The sequence below is a fragment of the Micropterus dolomieu genome, linkage group LG22 (assembly GCF_021292245.1).
Source record: "Micropterus dolomieu isolate WLL.071019.BEF.003 ecotype Adirondacks linkage group LG22, ASM2129224v1, whole genome shotgun sequence".
NCBI classification, from domain to species: Eukaryota; Metazoa; Chordata; class Actinopteri; order Centrarchiformes; family Centrarchidae; genus Micropterus; species Micropterus dolomieu.
The window spans coordinates 17,277,988-17,288,537 of record NC_060171.1 but is presented as its reverse complement, the minus strand read 5'-3'; the positions used below and the strand labels follow the sequence as shown (position 1 = coordinate 17,288,537).

Genomic DNA, 10,550 nt, shown 5'->3' with positions numbered 1-10,550 from the left:
ACTGCCCATTCTTTTAGTCCAACAAGACAGGAGCTGAGTCACAGCAAATAATAGCCTAAGTTGATTGGGCTTGATGGAAGGTGGAAAAATGGTAAATGGACTGTTCTTATATGGCGCCTTTCTAGTCTTCTGACCACTCAAAGCACTTTTATACAACATGTAACATTCCCCCCATTCACACACTGGAAATGGTTGCCTTGCAAGGTGTCAACTGCACATTAGAAATGAACTAGGATGGTCATTCACACACATTCATACAATGATGGCATCGATTTCAGGAGAAATTGGGGTTCAGTATCTTGCTCAGGGACACATAGGCATGCAGACTGGAAGAGCCGGGAACCCTCTTTATCTCCCGAGCCACAGCACTACTAATAATAATTCAATAATCTTCTTTAATACATTGTTAACTGTTAACAAAAATTACATATGTAGTGTGGTGAAATTTGGTGAAATCTTCGCCAAAGTTTTTTCAAACAGCAACTGCCCACATTTTGTCTCCGAAATCACTAATATATACAATCGCTTTGCCAAGACACAGTAATTAGTAGTTAAGCTGACAAGATAGCGAATATCTAGTGAAATTTCATTCACCCCAAATGTCTATTTTACTGTGTCTTTAATTTTCATTCTTTGGCAAATGATCAAACTGTATACACCACATGAGGATGATCAAGTGTGTCAAGTCATATTTGTTCGTGCTTTGTAGTACAGTACAGTACAAATTGTACTGAATTTCGTACTGTACAAGTTGGCAAATTTGTATTCTCTTTGGCATCTAGACCAGGCCCATGGCTGTTTGTGGCAGTACTGAAGTTTGTCCCACTGTGAGGTGAGATAGACACTGTGTGGTTGACTGTACTGTGTGTTGACACGTGAACCTGCGGCAACTGAGGCTGGGACACTTAACAACCATAAGACCACTCATACATAGGTTTACTTCACAGCCCGGGGTGATTTTTGAAACTTTTTGAACTTTGACACAGTGTGGTTTTGATATGAATAAAACATTTTCAGTGACATGACACAAGCTCCACGTGGAAATGAAGAATAAGGCGCTGCCTTAGAGCAGGGTCAGGAAATAAAGCCCTTATTATCTCTTTTCTACATCAGAGCTGCAGCCACAGGGCTCTTCTGCATCTATGCCTTCGGGCAAAGTGGGTGTAGGAGACAGGCAGGGGATTGTGAATGATGCCAATAACATAGTTTCTGAAGGGTTCAGAAAGCAGAGAATGCAAGTAAGAGCCTCAGCTAGATTAGGTGCCATCAAACACCCTGATTAAATGAAGAACATGATCTCTTTCCCTCGGAGAAACAATGTAATAAGGTGAAAGATAATGTTGATGACCTGACATTTCATATTGAATTGATTACTGTTCTTAATACCCTTTTTTCCTTCCCCCTCTGTCAGTGTTCAGGCTGGGAAACACAGTAAATTCCATTGAGGCTGCTAAGCGAACCTTGCAACTCTCTGACCGAGTGCTGTGCCTGTGCCTTACTGTGGCCAACATCAACCGCGCCCTCTACTTTATCTGTGACAATGTACTTTGGGCCAGAAGTGTCGGCCTTATCCGCGATATCGACAAGGAACGCTGGAGCCTAAACGCCTCTCGCTGCTACTTCCTCTCACTAGTTATGAGCCTGACCAGAGATGTTTACGTAGTCATCCAGTTAATGGTCCAGAAAGTGAGAGATAAACACTTTAGACAGAAAATAGATCAGCACCTCAGCGAGAATCCTGAAGTAGCTGAAGTTGTCATTCCTCAGCTGGATGCTTTTCTCTTTCTGCTGTTGAAGACCCTAAAATCACATCCGGCTGTTGCCTATGACATGCTGAAGAATATATGTGATCTCTTCATTCCTTTAGACAGGCTGGGTATATATCAGTCAAATGCAGGAGTGGTGGGATTTTGTGGTTTGATATCCTCATTGATTGGGATTGTAACCCTCGCACAGCCCAAGTTAAGAATCAAACCATGATAACGAGGGTGGAGATAAAGCCTTACTGACTAACTTCAAATAAAAAAAGTTTATCAAGACAGGTTTTTAAAAGGATTTAGTGTCATCTATCTGGAGCTGTAATGGTGAACTAAAGTCAAACTGGTGCACAAGAAGATTAGGCAACACATCACAGGCACATCGTGTTGCATTTATGTTTAGAATAGCATGTTGTACACGAAACTCAATCCAGCAATAACTGAAGGGCTTTCTGGAATAATTGCATTAGATTGTTTTGTGACAGATTGTTTGATTAACTGATTATTGAAATCATACGTTATACGCTTTTTAAAATAGACACAACAAATACTTTGAATAGGGACCAATTAAAGTTTAAAACACTGGACTCAAATCAAGTTTATAAAGTAGCCTTGCGTATTTTTTGTAATTTAACAGCCAAGGTTAAACCTCTGTGCATTCCACACTTCTGATGTAACACCGGCAGTTTTGTAACTAGCGTTCTTGCAAAGTAAGGGCTCTGTACTGATGCAAGCTTTTGCACCAACCTTTAAGTCTTTCTCTGCTCTTTGTTTTGTGATAAGATGCTGCTGCTAAAAGTTTCATCTCCAGTGATTCAAGAGATGAGTGGGTAGCATCTCAACCAAAAGTGCTTCCGGAGGGGGAAAAGCAGCGGAGACATTTCAGGGGATTATCTCACCTGTGATGCATTTTTCATGCTGCCATTCAAGGCATGGCTTAGACTTTGACTGTCAGCAGATTATATATATGTTAACTTCAAAATGTAACAAAATGATTGAGCACAAAAGATGGAAAAAAAACTGTGAATCATGTTGGAGTTTTGATGAGCAAAGACACCCTTGATACTGTGTTTACAATTAAATTCTTAATATATTGTCTAGGAATTATAAGCTTGTTAATGGATGTTTATTGATATTTATGACACAGACAAAACAAGTGTACGAGGATAAACTGGAAACATTCAACTAAATAATTTCAGAACTTCAGTCCTCAAAGCTGCAGATTTATTATCACATGTGATAGTGTCATACATTTCACTAAATGCTTTCACAAAATGATGTCACAGTTGATTGAAAGGTTAATAAAACACTTTATAGGAAACAAATGATTTAAATTGTGCCTTTTAGAAACACATGTCTGTGTATTTTAATAATGAAGATGATAATAATCATTTAATGTCCTAGTGGTTGTCAATGGAAAACAGTTGTGGTTCAGATTAGAAATAGAGTAACACTGCCCTCTTGGGGAAACACGACACCTTGTTGAATTGAAAAGAGCTTTATTTTTCAATTATACTGAGACAACAATACACTTGTTTTCTGAAAGCTTTTCTCAAGAGGATGACATGATAAAGCATCCACCATCAAAAATTGAAAAAATATATTCCATTTCCCTTTCGCCATACTTTTGAGTTTCGCTGTGAAAAGAATGAACTATGCAAAGATGAATCCCATAAAAGGACAAACACATTTTTTAAAAAAGAGCAATAAATAAAGAAAGTTGTTCTCCTTGGTAGATGAATTGCAGTGATTTATACTTGGCAAAATGTTTGATTTCACATTTCCATTGAGGCATTGTTTTTCCAGGTCCAACAAACCAATTCACCAAACAGTTTGCTGGGTTGGAAATAGAAATTAAAACGAAATCCAGGCCATTCTTTCAGTTAGCTAACACCACATGCAGTTTAATTAGTGTCCTGGAAAACCTTGCATTTACAAATGCCATATATATATATTATTACATGTCTGGGAAAAAATGTTCTGTTTAAATATGAAATCATGTCAGTGCCAATAGGCTTCATACATTTTACAAGGCATCTGATATCAACTTATTGTAAGTATGAACAAAGCACTTTGAAAAGTGGCAACAGTGTGAAACTACAGATGCGTGAATACTGCTGGCCCAAGTTTTTTTTTTCTTCTTCTTTTTTTTCCTCCCCCAAATACCAATGACAGTTTTATGCAGAGTGGCCCTGCTCTTTGAATGAAAAAGGCACCTTCAGTAGTTAACTCCTGCAACAGTAAAAACATCACAGTTAGCACTTGAGAAGCCCCTTTCACCAAGGGTCTGGTTTCCCAAAAACAACACGTCAATATGAATGGTACAATTATCTTCATTCATACTATGATTAGACTTTTTGCCCAGGGGTGATTACATATTGTACACTTGACCAACGCTACTTTAGTGGCAAATGGGAAGCCCTTAACTTGAATTAGTTAGGTAAATTGTTATTATTTTAAGGTCTCATGGTCTAAATGGTGTTATGCAGATGTTTCCATCCCGCATCATTCAAAAACAAATTTCAGTACCTTTCTTTTTTTGAATGAAAGATTTGTTGAAAAACAAAGTATATCTGAGCAGGCCTTGTGCTCTTGTCTTTAAATACAATGGAACCACGCCTCATTGAGTTCCAGATCCAGTACCAGAACAAAGCACACCGTTGTTTTCAGTTATTTTGACTGATCAGACATTTTCTCAAGTTGGGTGGAGCTGTGTAACACATTTGCTTAGCACATTCAAATGCATGTTGACAAAAGAATCACACAAGAGTGTGAAGTTTGGTCCAAACGGCAAGTATACTGAAAATATTTCTGTAGGTGTACCGGAGCTTTAAGAAGCCAGCATTTTTAGCTTTCATGATATTTAATGCTTAAAACACTGTGTGGGCCCCATTAGTCAGTGCTGATAAATATTCCTTTCTTGGAAACGTTCATATGTGCCAAGACAGAGCAACTGTTGCTAATCTCAAATCCTTCAAACATCCCAGAACACCAAGTGGAAAAAAACTTAGATTTAACGTACACAAAAGAGCAGCTGTGACCGTAAGCCCACTGAGTATTTGCACTGAGAAATCAAGAGAAGCAAAGCACACTATTTTGTAAAGATTTCTGCAATGATTCTTTGATAGTGGTGCTTGATAGGATTGGACAATGAATTCAATTCCTTTAAAGTTCATGATTATCTTGACAAATGAAGCTAAAACAGAAAATTATTAAGACGTACATGGGGGAGGGGCGAAAACCCCAAGAACAACACAGATAAGACAACTGTTGCGCAACGAGTATCCAGTAACTGAACTTTCCCTCAAACTAAAAGACATTTACAGAAATGGTCTGCATTTGAACTGTGCAGGTTAAGCTAAGAACATTTCAGGACAGGGAGAGCGTAATCTTGGAAATGTCTGAACATACATGTTAAGGCAAATATTAGCTTCATCCGCTCATTTTAAGCCATCATTAAGACAATAGTTGTGAGTACAGCTACATTGATGCAAATGTCCAGAAAACACTGAAATCTGATCACTATTTCCTACTTCAGGCCACAGCTAATTAAGGAGAAATAAAATTATAGGTTACAGGTATTCAGATGTACCTGCCTTGGTACAAACCGAAGTGGTTAAAACTGAGTGACTGACCCACAGTGTCATTCTCCCCATGGGGCTAAAAATTACACAGTCCAATTTAGGAAAAGCTCTCTATCACATCCAGCAGAATAACATCAAAGTGTAAGCTTCACTAAAGTGAATTACTGTTATTCAACGAAATACTATGTGAAACATCATCAAGACTTCAACCAAGGCAAAATCATGGTAAATCAAAATGTTTGGACAAGCTTGATTACAAGGATAAATACCCCGTAAGCTTTTAAAACTGCATGTAAAGTGAAAAGTTATACTTCACAGAGCCACTTGTAGTCAATCGTCTACAGAACACGGTGTGCACTGTGAATCAGTAAACAAACCTGCAGCCAGAAGACTAGAGAGATGTGTTAGTTGATAATGAAAAGGCAGTTCATGGTAGGCTACATGTGGGTGAAATTAACACTAAATGTGCACACGCACCAGCCTGATGGTACTGGGAGGAGTTGTTTTGTGGCATTCCAACATTTCTTAGAAATGAAACCGGACGCTGGTATAAAAGCTGCAGGGTAAAATTCCTTCTTATCAAAGCACAAAGAAACTGGTCCTGACCGCATATTCTACAGCACACTGTGAAACAGCTCTGCATGTTATGCTTTAAACTTCATTGTGGGATCATTTCATTTAGATAACCGTTGTAGGGTCTTAGTCCCGCAGAAATATAGGTTTTGAGTGGATGATACATTTTGTTAGACTATTCATGGCATGACCATATCATTGTCATTATGTACTCTTATCGCTATCACCAATGAATCATTGATGTGATTGAATGTGTTATGTCAATATCTGACTTTCTATCAGCAAATAAACAAATTCCTCTGTATGTTAAATATAAAGACTTTAGTGGCATTTGTTTCCCCCTAAGATTGATTGTACCATCAATTTAATACTTTTTATAAATCAGCGCCTTTTAGTTCTGACAAGATAAAAGACAGAATAAAAATACTATTAAGCAGGAAGGATCACATCTGTTTTACATTTCAGAAAAATGGATTTGGCTTTCACTGGGTCGTCTGACCATTTTACAGCAGAACAAAATCCAGCCATTACAGCGATAATCATAGTTGAAAACCATAATGTTAAAGGGCAACATTTGATCACGAGTCGTGGTCTCAGCCCACTTTTGAAAAAAGAACCTCGCTACTCGATTCCGTTAACACTCAGAGGAGTAAAGTGAATAGTGTCTCAGCAGCTCCAGGACCCAGCTGAGCAGTCTTTGGGTCCGTAAGGAGTCTTTTGGTCCAGTCATATTATGCCCTGCTAAGGGCGGAGGCCAGTTAGTAGGAGAGTCCCTGTGCTTGGTCATAATCTGTGATCAGGCCTTTGATATGCGACAGTTTCTGATGGAGGTACTCGCATCGCTTCTTCTCTTCCCGATAACCAGGAAACTTCTGAAAAGAAAAAAAGGGGGCACAAGTGAACTTTCAGTAACTCACATCAACATTTGACCTCATGCAAGAACATTTCCATATTCATATCATAAACCTCTCTTTGTTTTTGTTTTTCCCGGGAGGTTTGCTTGACTGTATCAAATTGGATTCAACAAACGCTCACAGACTTGTTACAAATTGCTTGTTTCAACCTGATGAACGTTGCCTGTTTATGAGTAGCTGCTCATTTGGGAGATTTTGTCCATTATCATAATAGCCCCTGCATTGCTATATGAGGCACATTTTACCAATCCATTTGTGGGCAGATTTCATTCACAAAAATGTGACAAAAACAAATTCAGTTATGTCAGTCGGCTGATAGCACTATATTAGGGGATTATACAATATTAATACAGCTATCAAAGCCATGTCAGAAACAAAGAAGGAATGGGTTGACATAAAGGTAGATGTCAAATGTCCTTCTAAAGCAAGAGCAATAGTCCATGACTAACATATGACGTGGTCCAGAGGACGTGACATGACTGATGATAAAAAATTTGATTATGGGTGATGTTAAACTGCCAGTTGTTCCCCCGGAAAACAACCTGCACAAGAACCTTTCAATCAGCAACTACTGACCTGAATAAAACGTTGTGCCAAAATACTCATGCCAATAAAATCGGAAAGGAAATGTTTGCTAAACTCTCAGGGAATGAGAGCCATGATGCACAGCACACTGACTGAAGACAGAATATTAATATTTAATTATTTTTTATTTTTTTTGATTTCAGGAACATATTTAATTACCAATCATTCAGGTTAAGGCATTAAATGTCTCAAGTCAAATAAGTGGATCTGTTGTGTGCCACTCAAGAATCAATATGTTTATATGACTTGTTCTTACAGGAGGCCCAGCACACAGGGGTACAAGTGTTACATGAAATGAGATAAACGTTAAATTATTCTTACTTTCTTATACTTTCGGTACTTCTGTAGTATTTGGTCCTCCATTAGCTGAAAAGATTACAAAAGAAAGAGTGTTAGGGTGCCGTGTATCTGATCTGTTTACTGTTTGGAGTATTATTAGAAACAGACTCCTGGTCCAGACAGTACCTTGTACTCTTGTGTTCCCGGGGAGAGGGTGTTGATCTTTGAGCCCAACTGAACAAACATCTCTGTGATAGCCCCAATCCGGTCATGAAGAGCTCTGTATTCATCGTACTCGGCACAGAAGTCGTCTTTATACTGCTCGCGCTGCTCCAGTGCTGTGATGGTGATGTATTTTCTGGGTGGAAAAAAGAAAGAAAAGAAAACATAAAGTTAATGAAAGCTCTTATTTAAAAGCAAAAGTGAGCACTTGAAACCAAGTCATTTGCCAATCCTTCCAGGAGATGGCACTGCAGAATGGTGGAGTGAGATGCCTGACACGTCATTGATTTAACAGCATGATGTGTTGACCAGATGTATAAATAAATATATGTAAGACATAAGCTCATTTGTTTGCAAAGTCCTTGGTGAAGTTTTGTGACAGCTCATTTAGATATGCGTTTTACTTCCCTCTATTTATTTGAATGCTTTGAAGATAAACCTAACCCTTTTGGGATGAGTCGGTTTCCCTTTGCAAAAACAGTGGGTTAGACTCTGAAACCTAACTCCTCATGATATCAACAATGACTTAGGTGGACCCTCTGATGTTGTGCCGATTATTTGGATTTCATTCCTGAATATGAAATCCCTTCTGAATGTGGGGTTATAACATATAGCACAGTCAGGGACACAGTGTGTATTTATCTTACATTAAATAATCAGGCAGTTCCTCTGCTGAGGTTCGATTAACAGGTATTTTCTCTCCCTCATGGTCTGTAGATAGGAAAAACACACACACAGAAAAAAAGGTTAAAGCAATCTGCCAATGCAAATGCAATAATGTGCCATTCATATCAAGGGCTGATGGAAACATTTATCACTGTCTCCGATAACAGATCTGATCCAAGGCAAGCAGTGACGTCAGCAGCAGAGAGCAGAGTAGGAGGCAATGCTGCCTGCTGACTTGCTGGACCGTAGGTCACCCAGCTGTTTCATAGTCAATCATCAACAGACTAGAGCGAGGAGTGGGGACTGGAGGGCGGAGAAAGTGTTACAGTCCCAATAACACTCACTGCTCTCTCAAATGAAAATAGATGAATTGCTCCCTGTGGGCTTCCAGCAGCAGCTATAGCTCAAGATTTTTTTTTTCTTTTTGCTAAATAAAAGCTGATAATATCATGGCCCCAACAAAAAATCTAAAACAGATACGTGACCGCACAACAGGATACACAAAGTGTTTGAAATCCTTACAGAGAAGACAGTTGTATAGTTTTATGGCCATTTACCTTTGAGATTATCTTGGTTCTGCTTCAGGTCTGGACTGGTCTCAATCCAGTCTGGTTTTAAGCGCTCCCGTTCCTTCTCCTTGTGCTTTTTGGACCTCTTCTTTTTATGTTGGCCATTGGTGAACTGCTGCTCAGTGCAAATGGAGGCGTCGGTGTGTGGGGGCTTAGGGCTGGGTGCAGTCGGAGCTGGCTCTGTCCTCTCCAGTTTGGGAATAGTTGTTGACCCGCTGAGTTTGTGTGGCGAGTACAGGCGATTTGGGCTCCCCTGTAGATGATTGTTGGTTTTGTCAAACTCCAGTTTGATCTGTACACTAGAGTTTCTATGACTGGAGGAGCTATGAGCCCCATTGGTCCTGTAGTCTCCATATGAGGGCGACTGCAGAGGCAAACACTGGTCTAATAGTCTTTGTTTTTTGGGGGTCTGACAGTTTGTTGGGGGTGAGTGGAACGGGCGTTTCTAGAGGGGAAAAAACATTTGGATATTACAATGCAAGTTACTTGATATGATCCCAAAGTGCCTGTATCATGTGCATAAATGGATGTATGGTTGATAAATGTTTTTAAATATGTACACTTTTTTGCTGAGAGTTAGATGAGAAGATTGACACCATTCTCATATTTGTGCAGTAAATAGAAAGCTATAGAAAACAGCGGCTTATCTTAGTTTAGCATAAACTGTACAAAAGCAAAAACAAAGTGGGGGTTATGTGCTTGACAATTTCTTAGCCAGGACCAGTAACCTCATGGAGTCTTGGTTGGTTGTTGATAACTGATCCCGGCCAAGAAATATTGCGGCACCTAACATTTTAAGCTAAGCTAACCGCCTCACGTTACATATTTACAGTACAAGACATGTGTCTTCTCATCTCACTCCCGATAAGAATGCAAATAATTTCAATAACCCAGAAATCGGAAATACTTCATTGATCCCACAGGGGAAATTCTAAAAACTACTCCTAAAACTATTATAATTATAAACTGTTCCTTTAGCTAGTGAGCGTGTATAGGAAAAATTTTAAATGTCATCAGTTACTGGCTCCCAGTATGTTTTAGAATTGACTTTAAAATTCTATTGATCACTTTTAAAGCTCTTCATGGCCTCTCGCCTTGTTATATTTCTGACCTTTTAGTCCCATACGCACCAGCACGTACCTTGAGATCCTCGGGCAGAGGTCTGTTGTCTGTTCCAGAGTCTCGACTGAAAACTAAAGGGGACAGAGCGTTTGCTGTCAGGGCCCCGAGGCTCTGGAACAGCCTGCCCGAGGAAATCAGGTCGGCTGAGTCAGTGAACTCTTTTAAGTCCCTTCTTAAAACATACTTTTATAGGAGAGCTTTTCCCGATCTTATTTGACTTTATTTTATCCCTTTTATTTTATTGTATTTTACTAATTTTATATTAAATTTTCATGCTCT

General features: G+C 39.1%; 3 protein-coding genes across 4 annotated transcripts in view; 2 read left to right on the top strand and 1 right to left on the bottom strand.

The window, feature by feature from the left end:
- Window positions 1–3,492, top strand: part of pex11a (peroxisomal biogenesis factor 11 alpha) — a 6,484-nt gene extending 2,992 nt beyond the window's left edge. The window contains exon 3 of the mRNA XM_046038154.1: window positions 1,412–3,492. Coding sequence (XP_045894110.1) covers window positions 1,412–1,980 — 569 coding nt within the window. The 3' untranslated portion in view covers window positions 1,981–3,492. The remainder of the gene's footprint in view (window positions 1–1,411) is intronic.
- Window positions 1–10,550, top strand: part of fkbp16 (FKBP prolyl isomerase 16) — a 66,883-nt gene that overhangs the window by 2,492 nt on the left and 53,841 nt on the right. The window lies entirely within an intron of this gene.
- The window catches only part of LOC123961599 (RNA polymerase II elongation factor ELL), a 24,640-nt gene continuing 17,329 nt past the window's right edge, over window positions 3,240–10,550 (bottom strand). Inside the window, exons 7-11 of the mRNA XM_046037093.1 lie at window positions 9,138–9,594; window positions 8,562–8,625; window positions 7,879–8,050; window positions 7,735–7,779; window positions 3,240–6,786 (exon numbers count right to left, since the gene is read on the bottom strand). Of these exons, the coding sequence (XP_045893049.1) occupies window positions 6,673–6,786; window positions 7,735–7,779; window positions 7,879–8,050; window positions 8,562–8,625; window positions 9,138–9,594 (852 nt within the window). The 3' untranslated portion in view covers window positions 3,240–6,672. The remainder of the gene's footprint in view (window positions 6,787–7,734; window positions 7,780–7,878; window positions 8,051–8,561; window positions 8,626–9,137; window positions 9,595–10,550) is intronic.